This window comes from Caloenas nicobarica, chromosome Z (assembly GCF_036013445.1).
Source record: "Caloenas nicobarica isolate bCalNic1 chromosome Z, bCalNic1.hap1, whole genome shotgun sequence".
In the NCBI taxonomy this organism is placed as follows: Eukaryota; Metazoa; Chordata; class Aves; order Columbiformes; family Columbidae; genus Caloenas; species Caloenas nicobarica.
In genome coordinates, this window is record NC_088284.1 from 12,472,176 (window position 1) to 12,496,776 (window position 24,601).

General features: G+C 38.2%; 1 protein-coding gene across 8 annotated transcripts in view; it reads right to left on the reverse strand.

Annotated features, from left to right (window-relative positions):
- SMARCA2 (SWI/SNF related, matrix associated, actin dependent regulator of chromatin, subfamily a, member 2) overlaps positions 1–24,601 on the reverse strand; it is a 120,843-nt gene that overhangs the window by 57,952 nt on the left and 38,290 nt on the right. For all 8 annotated transcript variants that reach the window (XM_065657602.1, XM_065657595.1, XM_065657597.1 and 5 more), the window contains 10 exons: positions 20,375–20,501; positions 18,949–19,122; positions 18,549–18,722; positions 14,464–14,634; positions 11,776–11,829; positions 10,185–10,315; positions 9,935–9,995; positions 7,939–8,039; positions 7,505–7,652; positions 1,554–1,717 (listed from right to left, as the gene is read on the reverse strand). In XM_065657602.1, the coding sequence (XP_065513674.1) occupies positions 1,554–1,717; positions 7,505–7,652; positions 7,939–8,039; positions 9,935–9,995; positions 10,185–10,315; positions 11,776–11,829; positions 14,464–14,634; positions 18,549–18,722; positions 18,949–19,122; positions 20,375–20,501 (1,305 nt within the window). The remainder of the gene's footprint in view (positions 1–1,553; positions 1,718–7,504; positions 7,653–7,938; positions 8,040–9,934; positions 9,996–10,184; positions 10,316–11,775; positions 11,830–14,463; positions 14,635–18,548; positions 18,723–18,948; positions 19,123–20,374; positions 20,502–24,601) is intronic.

Sequence of the window (24,601 nt, forward strand, 5' to 3'; positions counted from 1 at the left end):
TGAAACCAACACACAGCAGTATTTTACAAGCACCTTAGTATCATGAAGCATATTAAGGATAAGAAAAGATAACCCTGAACAAAAAATAGATTTGTAAGAGCTTTTATACTACTTCTCGTCCAAATACTGGTGTTTTCAAACACAGCACCATGAAGTTGATAATACAATTAAGCTGTGTTCTCTTTGAGTAGAACTACTCATACTGCCACCCAGTGCCACTATGCAGGTTCATTTTTATGCTGTGCTTCTGCTGTTTTGTCACAGCAAATAGGTTTTTATGGCTAAGCTAGTTGCTATCATGACACATTGGCAAAAAACAACCTTGAGGTTTTTTGTTTGCCTATATTTTCTTTTTCTTACAGGACCTGTAATGGCAGCAGTACTAGCTATTAAGAAAAGGCAGGGAAAGACAGCTTTTAAAACGTATACGAGAAAGAAATTTCAGGTCCTCTCAGAAACATAAGAAAAATCATTAAAGAGTACTTAAAAGAAACCTTTTTTTTTTTTTTTACTGTGTCTGTGTGAAATATGACATTAATAACACTCTCCCTTTATTTTTAACTTTGCTTTACTTTATATGGATCTTCTCCCAGCCATTTCTTTTCACACTAGAGCTCATCATTTTTATTCAAACAATTAGGCACAGCTGTGGTATTTATGTTACTCAATCGGTTACTACTGCAGAATAGCCAGAAGACAGGATATCTCAAAAAGAAATTGAAACAGATGGCCATGAATAAAATTTATCCCAATTCTACAACACATTTGCACACTCAGCACAACTGGTAGACAAATTGTCTAATAAAAAGGCCAGGAATCTTCTGCACATCAATGAAGTCACTTACACACAAAAGTAAGCAAAAAATGCCGCAGTATCCTATATCGGTTTTACAATGCCTGACAGTTTTTATTTAAAACACAGCACTTCCAGTCACTAAAACCCACACCTCACCTTTGGAGAAAGGAAGATGCATTAAAGAAATTTATAAAACAAACAACATCTTGGAAAGTTAAGGGAAAGCAAAATGGGGCAGCACAATAAACAATCATAATCTGGACACCTGGCCCAAGTGTGAATATCACTCATCAAGGCTACATCCAGGGCTTGTTATAAAGTACTTAAAAGATCATCCGACCTCATTAAAGCATGATTACTTCATATTAGATGAGGTGACAGGTGTTTAAAGAATTAAGCAACAGATTTTTAATATCACAGTTTGAAGTTGAATGGGGAACTGCAGCCATGTAATAAGAAAGAAATAGCATCTTCCTCTTGTGGCTTAAGAGTGAATTACAGTAAATTCACTACTTGTTTTGCCAGTAGAGTAGACAGTGAAACAAATGCAATTAAGTGCTTTATCAGACTTCTGGTCACCCTTCCAATGCTAGGCAATTACTTGGGGAGAAGTGATCAAAGAAAACACTGCATACATGCTCAGTGTAATTCCACTGTGTACCTCATCTTGCCATTGCATGAAAAACAAATGTGTTTTCCAAATAAACCACTCTGCAATGCTTAGAATGATCACAGCAGAAAGAGATCCTTTACTTACGAAAGGGGAACAATGATGAGATAGGGGCCGTTGAGTCTTTTGTGCTCCATCAGGTAAGTGATGAGTGCAATAGTCTGTATTGTCTTTCCTAGTCCCATTTCGTCAGCTAGAATTCCATTCAGATTGTTATTATAGAGTGAAACCATCCATTCCAGTCCCTGGAGCTGAAATGAAGAATAATAGCTTCAGTTATTTAAAACCAAAACAAATAATTAACTTCAGTACTGCCGAACCAAAGTACTGATGCCCCTGCCTACTTATACATTGGATTTCCTTTAATAATACTACATGCACAGGGATCCCTACTTATCTTAACACCTCCCCTCCACAAACAAAAGAAAAAACACCACCACCACCACAACCAGACTTTCTGGTAACAGCTATATAGAAATCATCACTCCTGTTTAGCAGAGCCCATAATATGAAGTCAGATTTCATACACGGAGGTGTTTTTGTACTGCACATAAAGCACCACAGACTCTCACATTTAAGGTTGATAAATATTTGACATTATGAGAGTTTGTTCTCCAACTGTCAACTGTTAAATGTTAAATTTCATGTCTCGATTAAAATCTTTCAAAACCAAATTCAGCAAGCTGTGCGAAACATGTCTCACACTTGTCAACTGCATCACTCGTATGCTAGAGCTCTTACAGCACATGTCCATTTAGAGTCTGCTGTCCATGCCAACACATGTCAGTGTAGGTCCCCCTTGTCCAATTAAGCCATGTGTATAAAATCCCAGAGACGAAAGGAAGACAGAGTACTGTAGCTAAGAAACATCTCCATAACAGAATTTCACAGTCTGAATGCTGCTAGAAAGCACTGACTCAGATTACTCATTTGTCACAGAGACTTCCACACGTGTGTATCACATTACTCACACAAGTGCAAAGTAAGTTTTTGCTTCTAAGATCCAGACTTTTGGTGTGTCTCATGCATGGTGAGAGACCTTACAAGGTTCAGAGAGAAAACACTACATGCTTGAAATAACCTTCTGTTGTCTATGTGTGAGAGTATCCAAAATAATGTTATCAATTTACTGGCTTTATGTGCATGGTGACTGATTTGTACATATATTTAGGTATGAAATACTCAGGCCACCTGCAGTTGATCAGAATAGGTTCTGCAACTGTAAATCCCACTTACAAAGTAGCTTCATCATTGAGAACAGGAAAACTCTCTTCTACGTCATTGAACTTTTTCCGCTGGCATACACTGATATGAAGGAGGAGACAATCTGACCAAACTTGACAATAATAAACATGGAAAATCAGAATAAAGTTGACAAGGAAAAAGCATATAAATGCTAGAGGACAAGGAAATACAGGACTGAAGGGGAGAGTCACAGAACAGCCTCTTTCAGAAGATTCTTGCTAGAATCAAAGCCAAACCTCAATGGTCCTGACATTAACCTCCTTAGACAAGTGTGCCTCCACCTCTGATGCAGTTAGTATTAGAATGGACATCAAAAAGAACAAATCTACTGATTCTATTGCTAGATATCGCCCTGAGCAGCTAAAGAATGTGCACTAATTGGTAATCCTTCTGTCTGTGCTACTCCACAGACTGAATTATTTTGCTTTGTGGTACACAGGAGAATCGCATTGCAAAACACAGACCTGCATAATTTAAGAATATTTCTGACCCATAAGTAACTACAATTCAGGATGTAATCTTAATTTCCTATCCATGAGCACTTTAAGACAATATGGCCATCAAATGAGTATTGTTATACACTATTCATTTAGTACATCAGGTAAACCTTCCCAGACAACAAATGAGGCTTATGCAGTAAAGAAGGCTGCTGACTGCATCTGATGGCTCCCTGCTTCATCGGGTGCACAAGCTGTGCAACATAGTGACAATGAGGCAACAGAAATACAGAAGGTGGCATAGCTGAGAGAGTGGCATATTTCTCTATATGGCTGGATTATATCGTCTTAGTCACAGCATTCCACAATTACGCCAGAAATGTTATTTAACCTACCATGTTCAAAATCAGTCCCTGAATGACATGTTCTTCTTTTTGTTGAGGGTTTCTGGAATAATTACTTAGGGAGCAAATTACTGAAACTAATTATTGAAGATACACTTATTGAGAATAAAGTTATATCCACATCTTCAGCATATTAGACCGCTGTATGGTGGGTAAGGAATCTGCTCTGTATGGCTCCCCCCTGCAACGTGGCGTGGATTCTTGGATGGCAGTGCACTGGGGGAGCCCAGAGTGCTGGCACTGAGTATGGGGGAGTGGAGCAATGTGGAGATACTGCAGCCAGGCCCTGTGTACAAGGCAGGTACAGGAACCAGATGGTATAGCTGCTGTCAACTAGAAAAGATAAATGTTCTATTCCATTCAAAACGCTAGTTACTGAGCCAGCAGATGTGTCGAAATTCATCCTGTGATGAACTTTGTTCATTATAATCTCATTATAATACCAAAACACACCTCCATCTCAAAAGATACATGCCTCCAACATGCCGCTATGCTCCCTTAAGCAAGCACTGTGAAGCTTTTACCTTAAAAATCGAAGCAAGAGTTTTTACACCCATCAATAACAAAGGCTTGTATGACTAGAGTCACTCAAGCTACACCTAAATGTAGAAAATAGTATAAAATACCTTAACAACAGGGGAAAGTCAGGGAAGACACCATCACTGAAAAGTTAAGGTAACAGCATAACAGACTTTGTGGAATCAGTTCACAGACTGAGCCACCCAAAAGGACGCTTTTGGGTAAGATGTGCACACTTGGTTACATCAAGTGTTTCCCCAGGACACTTAGACTTCAAGCTTGTATTTGTAATCACATTAGTAGCGCTATATAGCCATCTCAGAATTTTTATATATATATATATATATATCTGGTACCAATACCTGTTTCTTGCAACTAATGTGTATTTTTGCAACTAAAGTGAATTTTTGCAGACAGTATATTTTATCAATGGCAATCTAAAAGAACTTGTACCTGTTGCTTTAATAAACCTCATTATTTGTGGATGTAGTCATGAGAATCTCTCATTGAATGCACTCGGACTTGTAGTATACATTATACTATTTGTGAATCTGTGAAGGCACGTAAATTCGATGGCCACGACCCAGCTCTGCACTATTAGCGAATCTGTAATCAAGTGAATTCAACATAACACCAGACTGGCTGTTGAGAATGACTAGACTTATAGCGCTGACTTGAGGTCACTTGATGTAATTGGGCATCACTCAGGAGTTCAGCTCAGCTGCCCCCAGTTAAATACTGAGGACAAGGTAGAACACAAGGGAGCTTAACTTCTGCTAAATTAACCCTCTTAAAGCAACAGGACTCACAGTAAGACACATAGAAGTGCTGAGGATTCACAACAGAATTCAAACTCAGATGGAGTTTTGCTATGAATGAGTAGGATCATGGGATTATTCGGTCTGGTACCGACTTCAGGCAGTTTTCAGGCCAATCCCCTGCCTAAAGCACATCCAGCCTTGGGGCCAGGTCACTCAAGGCTTTACATGGTCAGCAGTTGAAAAACTCCTACATAAAACCTCTCTGACTCCCTGCTCCACAGTGGTGCTGTCCTCTTCTGTACACCCAGTCTCAACCCTTCGGTTCCAGCTTTTGTTCACTGTCTCCTGTTTTCCCACCATGCCTCACAGTGAGGAGTCAAATATAAAAAAAAAACGAAAATGCTTTGAAAATTGAAATCGGCTTAACTCTTGAGTTTTAAACTACTTAAACAAGCTACTGCAATAGATGGCAGTGCTGAGGACCATAGGAAGCAGGGGCTGTAATCATAATGCCCTACATACTTGGGAAACAGCCTTCCTCCTAGTTCTCTCCAAAAAGAAATAGAGATCTTTGTGGCATGTTGGTAAGTATGACTCTTTATTTTATGTGGATATAGAAACAATGTTCTGACTGTACATAGAAAAGATGGAGGTTCTTGGAGTTTCCTAGAAAGCTGTACAATAGCAGAAGTGTTGAAAACATGAACCAAGCACATTTTCAATCATACATTAATCTAGTTTATGTCAGAAGTTCCTAGACAGTAAATCCACTGAATGTCTGTAAAGAACATAAAATGTGAACCTTCACAGTAAAATATTTTTCTTGTTTCCAAATTTTATCTATCACTGCACTGAAATACTAGGAACTTAACTAAAAAAGTAAAATCCTAACTTTTTAAATACTGGAAGACAAAAACCAGTTAACTCACCACAAATCATAGAATAACTTAGGTTGAAAAAGTCCAACTGTGTGTGAACCTAACACTGCCAACTCCACTTCTGAAGCATGTCCCTAAGCACCACATCTACACGTCTTTTAAACACCTCCAGGACGGTGACTCAAACAACTCCCTGGGCAGCCTGATCACTTCTCTAGTCCTGCTGGCCACACACACTATTCCTGACACAAGACAGGATGCTGTTGGCCTTTTTGGCCACTTGGGCACACTGCTGGCTCATGTTCAGCCGCTGTCACCAACACCCCCAGGTCCTTTTCTACCAGGCACTTTCCAGCCACTGTTCCCTAAGCCTGTAGCGCTGCCTGGGGTTGTTGTGACCCAAGTGCAGGACCTGGCACTTGGCCTTGTTGAACCTCATACAATTGGTCTCAGCCCATTGATCCAGCCAGTCCAGATCCCTCTGTGTGGCCTTCCTACCCTCAAACAGATCAACACTCCCACCTAATTTGGTGTCATCTGCAAACTTACTAAGGGTGCACTCAATCCCCTCATCCAGATCACTGATAAAGAGATTAAACAAAACTGGCCCAAATACTGAGCCCTGGGGAACACCACTCATGACCGGCTGCCAGCTGGATTTGGCTCTGTTCACCACAATTCTTTGGGCTCAACCATCCAGCTAGTATTTTATCTAGCAAAGAGTACACCCGTTGAAGTTGTGAGCTGCCAGTTTCTCCAACAGAATGCTGTGGGAAACAGTGTCAAAAACTTTACTTAAGTACAGTAGACAACACTCGCAGGCTTTCCCTCATCCACTAAGTGGGTGACCTTGACGTAGAAAGAGATCGGGTTGGTCAAGCAGGACCTGCCTTTCATAAACCCATGGTGACTGGGCCTGATCGCTTGTTTGTCTTGTATGTGCCATGTGATGGCACCCAGCATGATCTGCTCCATAATGTTTCCTAGCACCAAGATCAGCCTTACTGGCTTGTAATTTCCCAGATCCTCCTTCCAGCCCTTCTTGTAGATGAGCATCACATTTGCCAACTTCCAGTCAACTGGGGACCTTTTCAGTTAGCCAGGGCTGCTGAGAAATGATGGAAAGTGGCTCAGTGAGCACCTCTGCCAGCTCCCTCAGCACCCTTGGGTGGATCCCATCTGGCCCCATAGACTTGTGTGTGTCCAAGTGGTGTAGCAGGTCACTAACCATTTCCCCATGATTATTGGGGCTTCACTCTGCTCCCCATCCCTGTCTTCCAGCTCATGGGGCTGGGTACCCAGAGAACAACTGGTCTCAGTATTAAAGACTGAGGCAAATAAGGCATTAAGTACCTCAGCCACATCCTCCTCCTTTGTCACTGTGTTTCCCCCTGCATCCAATAAAGGATGGAGATTCTCCTGAGCCCTCCTTTTGTAGCTTATGTATTTATAGAAACATTTTTAATTGCCTTTTATGGCAGACATGAAAACAATAAGCAAAATTGAAATTCCAGGTCCATGAGCAGGAGAGCAAAACCAAAATATTATTGGTGTGCAACAAAAAAAAAGTTACAGGTATATGCAGAAAGTTGGCATTATTATTCAAGCAGTATGTATAAAACGTTATCTATGATCGGTAACTGTCATTGCTTTGTCCATAAAATTCCCAAATTCTAACCTATCAGAGATCTTGAATTTCTTAATAAATCTTCAGTTTGCCACTTGAAATACCACATTGAAATATAGAACATAATTCAAAGTTTTAAATATTTTAATGTTTCAATGATTTCTCACCTGATAATGTTTTAGTGTGCCATTGATAAGAAGAGAAGACTGCTTTTCTACCCTTTCTGTGATTGCATGAGCGACAGTGTAGTAGGACTGAGACCCTCTAGCACTGTATTGCATGCTGTATTCATCATCGACATCTTGTTTGGCTGTCCTGGAAAACAGAAAAAGAACAAGTCAATTCCCAAAAACAAAGGTTTTTTGACCACAGCTCATATATGTACATCTAAAGAAAGCGCAAATCCCCCACTGTGGTGAGCACATCAAAGTGTGCAAGCTATTTTATAAACAGTATACAATTAATACCAAATGATTGTGTTCCTTCTCCTGCAGATGTTCATGTCAGAGAAGCTACTGTAACTAACTGTAATCTAGAGTAAGCTACTGTCGGGAAATGTCACTGTAAGAAATCACAATTCCTAAGAAAAAACAGCACTCACTCAATGATTTGCTTTGCATCTTTCTCAGAAACTTCCTCACTGTTAGGATCCAGGAGTATCTTCTCATCTGCTTCTAACCTGCTTGACTCTTCTTCATCATCCTACAGTACACAGAAAAAGAACAGGGGTGCTGGGAAGTGCGACATATTCCTAATTCATACTTTCAGCTGGCATTCACCTATTGCTAGCTTGAATCAGTCAATGGTTTACGACACAAACCTGAATCACAAAGTTCAGCTTACAACTATTCTGCAACAGAACTGTACTGCAGCATAACAAGAAGATAATTTTTGACATACATTAACCAAGAGTCATGATACTTTGAAATAAAAATAATTTCCCCCTTTAATGATCTTACTTTCAAAAGCCTTACTCTGTCTACCATGTGCATGGAGAGGATTCCAATCCATGCATATATTTACATAATATTCCAGATGTGTGATAATTTAATAAAGCTTAAAAAACTAACAACAGTTATTTTTAAAAATAACTTTGTCTTCTGGCTACAGCTGCAACAGATAACCAACAACTTAAAATCTCACTAATGAAGTTGAACAAAACACTGTTCTAATTTCTACAAGTGTATTCTGCTAACTATGATTTCTCCAGCTCTAAACAACACTGCTGCTCAAAAGTCTGTGCAAAAATTTCAAGCATAACTCTTTAAACATTCCTCCTAGAATCTGACAGGTATCAGACTCTGCCCTCCTATCTTAATACTGAGAGACTTTAAGAACTACATTAGCAATAATAAGTCCTACAAAGGCCATGTACCTTAACATCATATAGTCCAATCAGTTTCAATGCTCATTTGGTCTAGTATTGTAAAGACTGCTAGACTTAGGAGATCTGAATTCTATACCTAGTTCTGGTACTAGCCTGTTGATTGAACATGATCGTCCTCTGCTCCTCAGTTCTCCCCTCCTTTGGAAAGTACTTGCCTGAAAAATGCTATGCAAGTAGGAACACCGATAATTCATAATATCTGATATTATGACACTGTAGGGTTGGGATCTTCATATGTGTTAATTTTAAGACTATTTTTAGAATTTTTCTAATAATAGTATTGATATGAATGACTATCACCTGTCTTTACAAAAGTGTGGTGCAACAAGCTTATCCTTGCAAAAATGTGCAGGCACATGATAAGGAGAGGAGAAAATTAAGTTTGACTAATCAGCTACGCATAAGTATCAGGAGGGAGATACCTGTTTTGCATATACCACAATCTGAACTTTAGTGACCTTTGGTCCTAATGTGCATGCTTAATTGCCTTATACGTATTAACTTCTCCGCCCCGAGATGCCTGGAGTAAGATACAATGAACACAAAAATTTATGTAAACCCGTGTTGCATGTTCTGTGTGGTAGGTGTGCCAGAATGTCGTAACCTCTGAGTACCTCAGCCAATGGGGAAAGAATGAAGGATCTATGGCCGGGAAACTCGTTTAAAAGGGGATTGTAGCCTCCTGTGTCGAGATCCCATGGGGACCTGTCTTGTGGACTCATTGATGTCCCCAAGTGGACTCTCCCTTTATTTGAATAAAGTAACCTGTTTTATTCCTCTGCCTCCTTTGCGAACATGGACCTCCAGCGAAGCAGACTTCTGTACAGTATTAAATCACCATTAAAGTACTGAATCAAATAAGCCTAGCCTAAACAGTCTGAACCTAAATCCCTGACATAATCTCTAACTTTTAAAATAGGAACCTGCTTATATTGTCTGGTTCATGATTATTTATAGTCAGAGTAAAATATTTACTTTTCCTAACCCAGATTACCAGTTAGGCATCTACAGCATACATAAAGGGCACGTGCTATGAACTGAAAAGAACTACAAAACCAGTTACTTTTCCTGTTTGTATTATTCTTAAAACACTCACACACCTGCTATTGCTACCCCTACCTTTCTTATGAAAAAGAGGAAAATATTACATAGAATAAGTACTTGTTTTTACTGTATTTCTTGTCACAGCATTTTTTTAAAAGACACATACCTCCTCCTCATACTCAGAGCCACTTTCATCTTCACTGTCTGACCTGGGAGCAACTTCATAGCTGTACAAAGACAACAGAAAGATTATGAATTGCAGATAACAAGAGGAGGGATTGGGTTGAATACATCTACTCAGCTTACACATAATATGGAAAGCAAAAAAGCAAAAAGCAAAATAATATCTAAGGGGAGCCCACGAAAAACACCAAAACAAAGAGAAAAAGCAGCCTACTTGTATGCTAAGTACTTACCCAGGATTCATTTCCAGCCAAGCATCCAGCTGACTTGCTTTTGGTGCCTCTGGTCCAAGAAGAACTTTGCCTGTTTCAGTGTGAGTCACTTTGACTGGAAGGTCACTCATCTGACTGCTCTCATCTATGGGCTAAAAATTCAAATGAAATTTTATACCATAAAGTAACTGAATTTCATGCTTCCTGTACATAATAAAAAGAACTAATAGCACCTTGAGAATTCCAGATCTGAACAAGCGCTGAAGTTTTGTTACTATAAGCCACACCTTTCCACACGGCTATCAAGGAGACACCAAGTCACAGTATTTTTGTGTGTAACATACTCCCTGTGGCATCCAAAAATATATAACAGTATTCCAAACAAATTAACAAGAGCAGCATGAGAAAGAACACGATATTTGCTTCTGTCAAACAGACAGAAGGTAAGTACACTCACAGACATTTAATCCTGTTACATGTGTAACAAAACACATACATTGACCTTGTGACATTTTCGCTTACATGGAGAAACAAGGATATAATGATTTAGTTAACTTTTTAAGTAAAGAAGGCTTATTTTAAAGATTTACTTTCCTAACTTCTTCAATTAAACTGATAAAGCACTTGCAATAACAAAACCTTTTATTTAGTCTGGTGTTCTAACAAAACCAGAATAGCATAATTACTTTTTCTGTTTTTTTGCTGTTCAATCACAGGTTTTCTACTTCAAAACTTTTTGCCTTCTACTACTGCTTCTCCTGAAGAATCTTTTCCTAATATATATATATATATGAACAAGAAAAAGTATTTCTGAACAGCCACAAATATTGTGACTGACAGAGTATAAAACTTAGCTCATCTCCACAAATACTGAAGTTATAGGAATGTTAGGTGCATTTTGCTTGTGCATCCATAACGATGTTAATGGAATTTGCTATAACTCCTTATCAGCAAAAATATCACTTGCAAGTATAAAAAAGGCCAAAAATAAAACAATAAATACAATTCTAAAGTCTTTACATAAAAATAAAACGGAACAGAAGCTCTTAATGAGGAAGCATACACTTTGCTACTGAATGAAAAATGTTATGTAAAGAATGACGCAGAAAAATTACTCATTTCTCTTTGCTTCTTGATGAAGAAAAAGTTTTCAGATGTCTTACGCCATCATAATACTATAGTCTGTGCCACATCCAAAAAGTAATTAGATGCAATGTCAATGTATTTTATAAAAAGAAGTTCACAACCTCATTTTAGGAAGTAAATTATGTCTACACATGAACTGCAAGAAAACCATTTACTTTTAAGCACGTAACAAAGTTGAGAGGGATTCTTCAGTATACTTAGTGATAGATTCAAGATATTTTTCTTTTAGTCTGAAAATTTCTGAAGATAAACAGGCTAGCATAAATGTTAATCTAGATAATTTTTATTCCTGATTATAAACAACAGCTCTTCTTAGAACATTTGTGGTCATGATATTCTTAAGCTATAGCAATGGCACAGAGAACAACTACTGGGAAGTTAAAAAAAACAAACAAATGAAAAAAACCACCAAACAAACAAAAAATCACCACCATGACACAAAAAAAACACCTTGTAAAATTCATACCTCTCCATCAGGACCAAGACCAGATGCCATTCCTTCTGCATTTTCTTCAGCTTTCTACAACAAATGAAGAAGTGAAAAATATCACGGTCAGATTGCAAGTATAGAGAGAATACTGCATATGATGTGAGCATTTTGGACCAGGAATATATGTTTCCCTCTATTTCTGAATAGCCTGGGAAGCATGTAATTGAAGGTGTGGGTAGATACAGGCACAGAATTACTACCACACACACAAACCATTTACTAGTATGAATAGGATACCTACAATACCTCTAGTCACTGTAATATATCTGCATCTAAGAAGTGGCCAACCTACTGGATTTCTGGTCCAGACCTAGAGCTCAGTTGCTTACAGACTGTGCTAATACATATTAAAAAGTAATTCATTTTTCCAGGAATTTCTATTAATTTCCTCTAAAGTACTTTAATCTCAATTTCAGAGGTGTCACCATGCATCACAGATTGTATATTTGTGCAGGCACTTTAATTTTGGACATGTGTACAATTTTTTTTGGTCTGACAACTAAATAGAAGGGGTATTTTGGGAGTTCTTTGCACTGTATCTCAATTAAGTCTAGACCACAATTACAAAGACCACAAAAAGAATCCTGGAGTTCTTAGCTGGAGTAAGCCAGATTTCTCTTCTCCCAAGGCACCACTCCAAGAAACAAGCAGTATCTTCGCCAAAGCCTGTCCTCATTTACCCTACTTAAAAATTTAAGGATAGTATGAGAAAATGGAAGACATAGTTTGCTTCTGAATTGGAACTTTCCTAAACAATTTTGACAATGAGTAAGAAAGGATACAGGTTCTGCTCCTGTCAGAGTGCTGTGTTTGTAGAACTGCAGTACAGCTTTACTTTGTTTACCATGTAAACAGATCAGACTAAGAGCAAGAACAGACCTCTTAAATTGTGTCTTTTAGATAAACAACTTCCAAGTATCTTTAATATGTGTGATAAATTTAGATAAACCAGTTGTTTATTCTTTTTCTTTTTTAAAAAAAAGTACAGTTAAGGAATAGCTGCACTACCAAATATTGAGATGATCCTCAATATCTGGTTCAGATCAAGCCTTGAGTCTTTGTCTTTGCAATTAAAGCCCATTTTCCAAGATACAAACTTCACATGAACATGTAGCAGCAGACACGGATAAATTCCACATTTAAAAAAAAAGTTTATTCTTATTTCTCTCATGTAGCCTTTGTACTTCAGCATGTACGCCTAATTATCTTTGTTAACTACCCTTTCAACAGTATAATCAAAAATGGAAATCTGGCTAAGCTTAATTCTAGTCTAAAACCTTTAAAATATTTATGAAATAAAACTCTTCAATATACAAAATAACCAGAAGGAGAAGCTTTATAAATACTTCACTGGGCTACACAAACACAATTGGTCCTGCTTATTGCAACAATAGCTGATGTTCAGTATGAACAACATCAATACAAGCTTGAAGGCTGTCTGCTTCAGCATTTCTGGGCAGCAGGTAATATCTGCTGACAAAGAAAGGAACTGTACCAGAATTGAAGAGTTTAAACAAATAGAGGGGCAGGAGAAGTTAGGATAGCATGTATCTGGCCTCAGCTGAAAAAGCTGCATTGATCAAGGATATTTTTCCCTTGAGTGAACAACAAAGGGAGGGTTCCATTCTTCTGCACTCAACACTGCTCTGTAATGGAGGGTGTTTCAAGAAGGATGGACGCAATTTAAAAGCAGCATATCTCTGTAACCACAAACTGCCCATTCATATGTTAAGAACATACTTTCAACAAAAAGAACAGAGGTTTTGGAGAAGGACAGGAGAAAACATGGAGCATTTTTTAGGCCATTAATCTCCAAAATTAGAATATTTATTTGCTGGTAGTCATTAGCATATTTAAAGTGCTGCTTGTAAACCATGTAAATACAATGTTTATAGTATTTGTATCAGTAATCAGCAGCAAAGCAAGTATGGAAGTGGATTATAAAAATCCTCTTACCTATCCTGAAAAAGATGTATGGTGCTCAGAGGTCATATATATGATAAATCATTACATAATGATTATTTCACGCATGGAATTATTATTTTGGAAACAGCACTGTTCAGTTTCCACAAGTCTCTCTAACAGGGTAAAATATTTCATACAAGAAAGTTAATTTTGAAAAACTTCAATTAAATGCTAAGAATGCAAAATGGACAATACTACTGGCAGCATACTCATTTATAATAAACATACTCAAGTTCTTTCTCCCTAGTTGTTTCCAATAGTCCTACAAAATGAACTGAGCCAAGTGTAGAAGGTGGAAGTCTAAAAAGTTACCTTGTATGAAACAACTACACAAACCAGACTTTTCTCATCTTCTTCATACAATGTATTTTGGATCAAATAAATACTTTTTGGTTACTTTAATCCTACTTTCATGTCCAGCCCAATATTGCCTGGAGAAAGTTTTATCAGCAAATCAATATTAACAGCCCACAATTTTCTAATCCAGCCTCTGTCTTACATTCGTTGGAATTAATGATAGCAAATTTCTTATATATTTCAGGGGAGAGAGATAAGTTCCCTCAGTGTTAAGAATTTGGCAGTGTAGATAATTTTAGATACTCTGGTATGTGTATGACAATTGGGTATCACTACATTTATCAACATTAAAATTCTATTTGAAGAAGAGATGACCTAAAAATACCAGCTGTGATTACTTGCCTTCTTTCTTCTCCTTCTCTTCTTCTTCTCTTTGGCTGCTTGTGCCTGTTTATGCTCCCACACTAGGTTAGTCAAGTTAGCCACATACTCATCTGTCTGCTGCAATAGGTAGGCCAGGCGTCTATCTTTCTTTTGGTCAATCAGCTTACGGTAGCCTTCTTCATCTTCAGCCTAGAAATACAAAACAGACATCAGCCAAGACAAAAATGCTTTCAAAGAAACATCTACCAATTTCTATGTCAATGATCATCTGCTATCTTAGTTAGATCATTATGATCTGTACAGTGAGACTACTAGATGGGTAAAAAAGTTCGTTGATGATCAGGCCCAGAGGGTCATAATTTGTGTTAACAGGTCACAGAATCATAGAATGGTTTGGTCTGGAAGGGATCTTAAACATCATCTAGTTCCAAACCCCTTGCCACAGGCAGGGACAACTTCCGTTAGACCAGGCTGGTCAAAGCCCCATTCAACCTGGCCTTGAACATTTCCAGGGATGAAGCAACTACAACTTCTCTGCGCAACCTATTCCAGTACCTCACTACCCTCAAGGTGAAGCATTTCTTCCTTATATCTAACCTAAATCTAGTCTCAGTTTAAAGCCATTATCCCTTGTCCTATCACTACATGCCCTGGTAAAAAGTCCCTCTCCAGCTTTCTCGTAGGCCCCTTTTATGTACTGGAAGGCTACTGTGAGGTGTCCCCAGAGCCTTCTCTTCTCCAGGCTGAACAACACCAACTCACTCTTCAAAGAAGAGGTGCTCCAGCCCCCAATCATCTGCATAGCCATCTTCTAGACTCACTTGAACAGGTCCACGCCCTTATTATGTTGGGGAACGTGGAGCTGGATGCAATACTCCAGGTGGGGCCTCATGAGAGCAGGCAAGAGAGAGAATCACCTCTCTTGACCTGCTGGTCATGCCTCTTTTGCTGCAGACCAGGATATGGCTGGCTTTCTGGGCTGTGAGCACATACTGCCAGGTCACATTGAGCGTCTCATCAACCAACACCCCAAGTCCTTCTCCCCAGGGCTGCTCTCAATCCACTCTTCTCTCAGACTGTAACTGTGTTTGTGATTGCCCCAATCTATGTGGAGGACCTTGCACCTGGCCTTGTTGAACTTCATGAGTTTCACACAGGCCTACCTCTCTAGCCCGTCAAGGTCTCTCTGGATGTCATCCCTCTAGCATGTCAACCTCACCACACAGCTTGGTGTTGACAGCAAACTTGCTGAGGGTGCACTCAATCCCACTGTCCATGTCAGCAAGAAGAATGTTAAATACTGGCGCCAATACCAAGCCCTGCAGAATGCCACTCATCACTGGTCTCCATTTGGACACTGAGCTGGTGACCGCAACTCTTTAAGTGTGACCATCCAGCCAATTCTTTATGCACTGAGTGATCCATCCATCAAATCCGTATCTGTCCAATCTAGAGACGAGGATGTTGTGTGAGACAGTGTCAAATGCTTTGCATGAGTCCAGGTAGATTACTTCACTTGCTCTTCTCTTATCCACCAACATTGTAACCCTGTCGTAGAAGGTCACCAAATTGTCAAGCACAACTTGCCCTTAGTGAAGCCATGTTGGCTGTCACCAATCATCTCCTTATTTTCCATGTGCCTTAGCATAGTTTTCAGGATCCATGATCTTGCCAGGCACAGAGGTGAGACTGACTGGCCTCTAGCTCCCCAGGTTTTCCTTTTTTTTCCTTTTTAAAAATGGGCTTATGCTTTCCCTTTTTCAGTCAGCGGGAACTTCACCAGACTGCCACAACTTCTCAAATGCGACGGATAGTGGCTTAGCAACTTCATTCACCAGTTCCCTCACGACCCACGGACGCACCTCATCAGGTGCCATGAACTTGTTTGAGGTTTCTTACATGGTCTTGAACCTGATCTTCTACAGTAGGTGGTCCTTCATTCTCCTAGTCCCCACCTTTGCCTTCTGAGACTTGGGCAGTGTGTCTAGAGCACCGCCAGTGAAGACTGAGGCAAAAAAGTCATTGAGTACCTCAGCCTTCTCCATATCCCAGATAACCAGGTTTCCTGTTTCCTTCTAGAGAGGGTCCACATTTTCCCATCTTCCTTTTATCACTGATCTATCTATGATTGTAAATATCTCCTACTGTAATGGACTAACGACTGAAAGATATACAGCGGTTATGACAGATAAGGAGGAAAAAAAAAAAGATCACATCAAACAGATGCTTGGTAAGTCTCCTACAGAGATGATTTTTCAAAGCCATGAAGTGCAGGCAGCCCATACCCAGAGAAAGAGCATGGGAGCTGGATGCAAACTTCCATTTGGTACTTTTTCAGTATGAAAAAAATCTTTTTCTTTTAGGTGTTAGCAGAAAATTTCCTTTTGGGCAGATTATCTATCATCTTTCTACTCTGGTGCTATTTCACCTTTATTATAGGTCACTATCAGAGACTGGATTCACCAGATAAGCAATATCTGAGTTGTTCTGGGAACTTCTGCATCCTTATGGCTCTGCTTAAGTGCGTTGTTAGGGGAAAGACATACCAAGAAATATTTTTTCATGTACTGCGAAGCTATAATGCAGCATTTGATCATGTCAGAAAATTAAAAGGTAAGCAGCTGAGACATCTTTGTCAATTTTGGCTAAAATAAATAATAAAGGAAGTATACAATACCATATAAAAACCAAACAGAAGAAAGAAATATTTTCAAGATGATTACTTTAAAAGAAGTAATTTAAAGATGATTACTTTATTTAGGACATACAAAAAAATCTCCTGCCTTTCTGTAGAGACACCAGAACTGCAGAAAGTTGGCAAGAACAACTGCAATGTTCAAACTGCTTACAAAAATTGAAAAACTGCTTACAAAATTCAGTTGTAATGTTCAAGCCATCAGAACTATAACACTCAAACTCTAAGTTTTTCGAATTTATTATTATTATGATGATCATCATTACTATTACTACTGAATACACAGTCATTGTAATCTAGCCAAGCTACTTCCTTTATATATTCAAGCTAGTTTTGACAGTATCTTTTAAAATCATACCAATGCCCATTCCTGCATGTGATATATACTATGCTGTTTCCCCAAAAATAAGACAGGGTCTTATATTAATTTTTACTCCAAAACTTATCACTTTTTTTACACGTATAGCTGCCTGGAGACTATTTAAATTGACTTTTTTATGAACTGTAACTAGGGCTTATTTTTTGAGGAGGGTATATTATATTTCAAGCACCCTCAAAAATCCTGAAAAATCATGCTAGCACATATTTTCAGGGTAGGTCTTATTTTTGGGGAAACAGGGCAGTGTTAATGAGCTGTGACACAATCACCATTTCTAATTGTACTCAATGAAGGACAACCTGTGGAATGAATGTCTACACTTTAAATTCCAGCAATATTTTAACTCCTGAAATGAAAGCAACCCACTGATTGGTTCCACAGTGTTCTGAAAATACATGGTTATACACAAACCCATTCTACTCTGTTCTAAGAATCATACAACTGATATTGTGCAGGTGCAAGTAAGGGAAAACTATAAAATACATGAAGAAGTATGGTCTTGGAGCTTTAAGGAGTAGAACTGACCACTATTAACTCTCAAGATATATGCATTACCACTATCGGTTATGTATTTTCACATGTGCCATCCGTTTTATGTAAAAGTTGCAGAGCAATGCCATGAAAAAGTTAATCATACGGAGTATTCAAAATTACAAGCCTAGTAATATAACACAGTCCAGTATTTATATAATGGACCAATACTCCCGCAATTAACAGTGTTAGTATATTAAGTTAATGAGATTAAGTGATGTTATTCAGAAGTGGCTGTGCTAAGTTTTCATGCTGGTGGAAAAAACTCTTCAAGAAAGAAGTACCTATAGGTTAAAATGAACCATGTCACATTCACTACCGTCATCAGAAATACACATAATCAAACTGCAGCAGTTTTAGATTTATACTTTTTGCATTACAGAGGCTTTATTCTAAAAAGGAAATACATGGCTGTGGCTGAACCTGTATATGAAATATTAAAGGGATACAGTACGTCATTTTAGCTAAAACAACCATATTCCTTCCTCTATTCCTTACCATTAATCTTCTCATTCTTTCTTTCTCAATTCTTTCAGTTTCTTTCTTCTGCTCACGCTCAGTGTTGGCATGCCAAGTTGCTACGGCTTTAGAAAGTTTCTGAATTTTCCCAGCGACTGACCGGTGGTACTCTTTAAAATCTTTAGCATGCTGCAATATGCTATTCAGGTATTCCTAGAAAGAGAAAGAAGTTAGTGCAGACACTTGGACAAAGCACAGGATGTGAAATCAGGAATACAGAAGATCTACTATGAGCATTTTCCAATTGCTTATCACATGATTCTGAGTTTTTTTAATCTTAGAAACTCCAACAGTAAACAAAATATTTAATAGAGAAGACGCACACAGCAAAGTAAGATGCATTTCTGCCACAAGGCAAACAACTCATAAGTTAAAGTACCTGATGCTTCTGCCTACGTTTCCTCTCCTGTTCTATCTTCTGCTGTTTTTCAAGCTTTTCTGTCATCCGGGCCTCCCTCAAAGTCTGGCGCTTGCTTCTTTTGTACGCTTTGGAGTTCAGTGCTGTCTCCAGTGTTGTGTCACGACGCATGCAAGCTACTACCTCTTGTCTTAGCTACCAGAGGAAAAAAGAAACACTTAAAAAAATCATTTTTAAAACAGGGAGGAACAACTTTAAACACTAGTATGGCAGAGTAAAACAGTAACAGTCCAGAAGATGTCCCAGCCTCCTTTTCCCTTTCCAGTACAGTTCTGAAAAGATCCAGCACCTATACAGTTGCAGCAGCTATGTCTGTCTCCCTAAACAAATCTTAACTCTCCACAGGATGGCCAAAGTGTTCATCGCCCTTAATCATAATTTCTTCCTTCTTTACAAGATGCTGCAAATGAATGTCTTGCTGCAATGAAAGGGGGTAGCTAAGATATTACACTATCAAAGTAAAACATGAATGAACAACATACATAACATACTTTATACAGCTGGATCTGAACACAGCTGATGACGTGTTTCATTGCCAGCTGCACAGGAGACAGCAGGGAGAGGTAAATGTTAAGGGCCTGGAACAGTATTGCCACAGTCACAGCAGTACGGCAGAGAGAGCATGCTGCTTTTCATCTGACCTCTGACAAAACTTCATTACAAAGGAGTGCCGAGGGCAGAGGGAAGAAAGACTTGGACATTATGGTAAAACTACTGCCAAGGCTTCTGTCAGGAAGTGTTTCTGCTTGACCTGCTAAATCATATCTTTGTTCTTCCAAACTAGCTGGAAAAGCCAGTGGCAAGAGGCACATAAGAGTCTGCCTGGGTGATTCCTTTTCTGAAATTCATTTGCTGATACCTGCACTCAACATTCAACTTGTATCTTAGGCATGATCTCGTCACACTTAATTTTCAAACCCTGTGAGCCACTGTGGAAATCCTGAAAACAGATCACAGAGAAATACTACACACAATAGCAACATATAACTCTTCCTAATACAAGAGGACCCATGATAAACGTGATGTATGTCCAGAAAGAGGTGTCTATTAGGATTTGTGTTGAAAAAATCAGCTTGCAGCCTGTCCAGCTCTTGTTTTGTCTTTGTGCCAATGCCATCTGCATTATGAAAGACACAGTGCTATGGTTATACTTTACACTACAAAATAGAGCAGGAAGCGAAAACACTTGCACGTTTTTGTTAATGAAACAAAAGACAATCTAAGCTAAACATTTCTGTGACTTGCTTATCAGTCAAGCTTGCTGTCATGAAAAATCTCCTGCCTATGCTCAGTGCTGCTGCAAAATCTCTTGCCAGCTTACTCTTTGCTACATGAATATGTTTGGCGGTGACCTCTATGAAAATTTTCCTGAAGCAAAAGGCATTACCTGGCGCTGGAAATTCAGTAACCTAAGTGCCTTCAACTCCACTGTAGCTTTGGTTCGCAGATCAGGGGGCAGAGAACCAGGCAAGTTCTCCAGTTCCTGGATTCTGTGAGCGATTCGAGCCTGAAGCCTAAGAAAACAGAGAATTGGATAAGACATCAGGAGAAATCTGTAAGTGGTTATCAAAATTACACAATAAAAATAAGCAGTTTATCTCAGGTATTTATTTGGCTTTTACTAATTGTTTCTGAACTAACAGGCTTTTGCAGAGACGACATTAGGTATCCTTTTCCACTTTGAAAATAAATTGTCAATAATGAAAATACCACTTGGCCATTGTTTTGATTTGGAGTAAAAGTGTATGTGTGAGAGGAAACTTGGGAATTATATTTTACTCATTCTATACAGGATTCTGTTTTCAAGCTTCTTTGATGGGTATTGTTTTATGCACAGTGTAGTCAGTGATGACACTGACAGAACTTTTCTTAATATCTGGAATTTTACTTTCTTATTTTATTGACAAACAAAAAGTTCACGAGTAAAGTATTCACACTTACATAGCTGTTACACTGTAAATCAGATTCTATTTCACTCTTCCTTTACAAGCTCCTTTTGCATTCATTTGCAAATTCAAGAAAGAGAAAGAAAGAGAGAATAACGGACAAGCCAGACAGAACTCATTTTTTTCTATTTTTTACATCGAAAGCTAAGATCACAGAGCTAACATAGTTTTGTGGTTTTATTTACAAGTAAGTACTTCTGTGAACTGCAAATTTTGTCAAGGCACTAGAACAACAGACCCCAGAATTTTAAGTTAACCAAAAGCTGCACCTAAGTTCAACCGAATCTGTGCCAGCCACCACTTCCCACATGCTCTAGGAAAACAAAACAAACAAAAAACAAACAAAAACCCCACACGTACACACAAACAAACAAAACAACAAACAACATTAAACCAAAACCAAGCACATCTACACACAGCCCAAACTCCAAGCGTTCTCTCCCAGAATCAAAAAACTAAAGGCCCAGGAACAGGAAGGCATCTCATCTCCCTGTACTGCACAGGGCTCAGAAAATTTCCCTTTACTTTCACAAAGCACAAAACATCAGATCACATTAGGTAAAGGTGTCTGCTGCTGTTTTCCTGCAACAAGGACTTTGGAACTGCTGTGAAGGGAGAAATAAAACATTTTCTGTAGGGCTTCTTTGCAAACAGTGATGATTCTTCCCTGCCCTTTCACCCCCTCATCACTCCATAGTGACAGCAGAGAGACACAAGCTCTCATACACTGGACATGACAGACTCACAGCTGGAAAGCAGATCACACATCAGCCAAAATGGCTGCACCTGATACTAGTATTTTGATTCGTTCTGATTCCATATATCTCCCAGTAACTGCATGTGTGAAGACTTATGTATAATCTGAAAGGCAGCTGAAATCACCTGTACAGTTTCAGACACCACTTCTTCTGTAATAGCACTTCCTAAAACTCCTAAACTTCCTAAAACTATGCACTTTTTATATTACCTAAAGACTTCTGAAGTTCCTGGAATAACAAAAAGGAGATAAAGCCACACTACTGCAGAAGATTAACTTAGTGTCCTCAACGGAGCAAAAAACTGAAGCGGAATTAGGTTAGTCAAGTTTTTCACACAGACGGAAAAACTAAATCAAGAAGAGTTACTTCCTAATAAGAGGTTTCATTAGTAGCTAGATATTTCTCTAGGCCCAGAGAAGTTCATGATTCCTGCAGGAAAATTATTTATTCAGAAAATGACATTGGCATATTTTCTTCTTTCAAGTGTATGTACTACTCTAATGAAAGTCCACATTTTGTACAGCTAGACCAGTCATTTGGCATTCTAGTCATTAAGAATTTTAGTGCATCTAAGAATGCAAAATCTTGAGAATTAAATGCTTTTCTAGATCAACTATTTACATCCATACAAAAAAGTAGCCCAGATGTGCAAAGAGAATACTGTTCTAAATCACTGATGGGTGCTCCACCTGTTGCTTATTCACACATGGATGTAATCATGCATCACAACTATGAATTATTACTCTATTTCTCTCCCCAAATAGCTGCAATGCTTGTCCCGAAACCCTCACTTAGAAAAGTTATAGCCAAATCCCAGTTTCACTGTCTTTAAAGAAACTTTAGGGGAGCAGTCACAACCTTTCCAAACTTGTTTTGAGTTACGAACTTAGTAAGGTAGCTGAATACTGAACACATCTTCAATTTTTATCTTCTTTTTTTGTTAGTAGTGAGTGTTTCTTCTTGTACTGTAGAAGAGGACAAGCACAAAAAATTAATCTAGGTTCTTCCTAGCAGAGTTTATAGTTTTAGATAACTAAATGGATGAGTCACTTCGCAAACGAAGATGAAGTAAAATGTTCACTTATTAGTTCTGCCAGAATTAGCTTGTTACTTTAACTTCAGGTATAAAACAGGTGAAAGTGCCTGCTGACATAGAAGTTTACATAGTAGAAGTTCAAGCCATAGCCAAAGTTGGGCTGGGGTTTATATTTCTGTCATCTACATTATTAAAAAAAAAATCCAAGTATACAACTTTCTTGAGATATGACTAAACATAATGCAAGATTACAGAGTGTGCTTACTATGTCCCGTCATCACACTATGCAGTGCATCCCCATATAAAAGATGCTTCACAGTGCTAACTATTTTCTTTGTTTTTCTCAACTCCAGTTTATAAAAAGGCTGATCAGAAATAAATGCACATGAAATTTTATCATTAAATTATAAAGCAGATAAGTATTTCCTCCCTTTTTTTTTCCCTCCATATGTTGAAATGACTGAAAAAACATAGGTCTGCACTGAGCTGCAAACAAGGACATGTCTACACTTTTGTGGGTGATTACCCTCCTATTATGATCCAGGCAGAGGGAAGGAATAGGAAAAAAAAATCCATACTTCTAAGTCAGAACAGGTACTAAGTCAAAAAACTCTCATTGAAACTCAAGTTCATTCTCTATTAAAACAAAGTCCTGGCCAAAAAAAAGTTTAAATACTAATGAAAATCTACTGTACATATATGGAAGAATAATGCAAAGCAGCAACCCAATAGGTTACATCTAAAACAAACAAACAAAAAAGAAACGTAAAGTTCTATTTCAGACTTTGCTAGAAGTACTAATTATATTGTCTAGGGTACTAACAGTAGTAATAATAGTACCAGTATTTTCTTGAGTAGTGAGTAGGATTTTTAAAAGAATTTCACAACAGACATTCCCAATTCAAGTGAATTCAACAACTACGTGAGGTGTTTCTCACCACAGTCACCTTCTTGTCTCTAAAGTGAATGACTGCAGTTCATTGGACTAACGCTATCTTCATGGAAAAACACTAATAGCCATTAGGTAAACAAATCCAAATAAAAAGGTTTCCTAGATGCTTTTTAAAAGCACTTGAAGGATATAATCTCACTATTTAAAGGATATATTTATTTAATCTTTGCAGTTCAGCAATTTATCTTCATTCACGCAGAAAGTGGCCAGTGCATCTACACAGAGATATCTTTGCAAAATGAATGATGCACACCTCTTCCTCATTAACAGGGGTAAACGGCAGAGGTTACATTTGCACATTCAAACCTGTCTGGTATGGATGCCATGCAGTAAGCCATGAAGATACATCAGAAGAGACCTTGCAGATGAAAAAGAGAACCCACGAACAATCTCCAGGACACTAGCAAGTGTATTTTTTAATTAGCAATGAGAAGGGAGAAAAAAGCCCTTCCACATAATAGAACAACTTTAAATCACATTCATTTGTTTTAAGAGATCTATTTAGTGAGATTAAAAAACAGCACCTTATTTTGAAGAAAATGTATTAAGGAGAGTTTTAGAAAAGCATGGTATGAATTTTTCACCCTGGACAGATTTCAAGGAACACAAGCTTAACAGCTCTCCACACATGAATAATTTAAACTTCTTACACTGATAAAAATTTTAAATATCTAAGTTTCTTTTTATCCATGTTTAGTCACACAGAGATTAACAACAATTATCATATAATCTCATCTCAGACCAACATATGCTGCAAATAGCTTCTTGGCACAATCACGTTAATTTGACAGCAACATTAACTCTCCATTTTCTTCCCTTTGTTAATACACACTGAAGCCTTTTTTTATAATCAGATCCAGGCTTTTCAGCAACAAAAAGCAGTCTGCTGATGTTTCTCATTAGATTAAAATCTTTTTCAGAT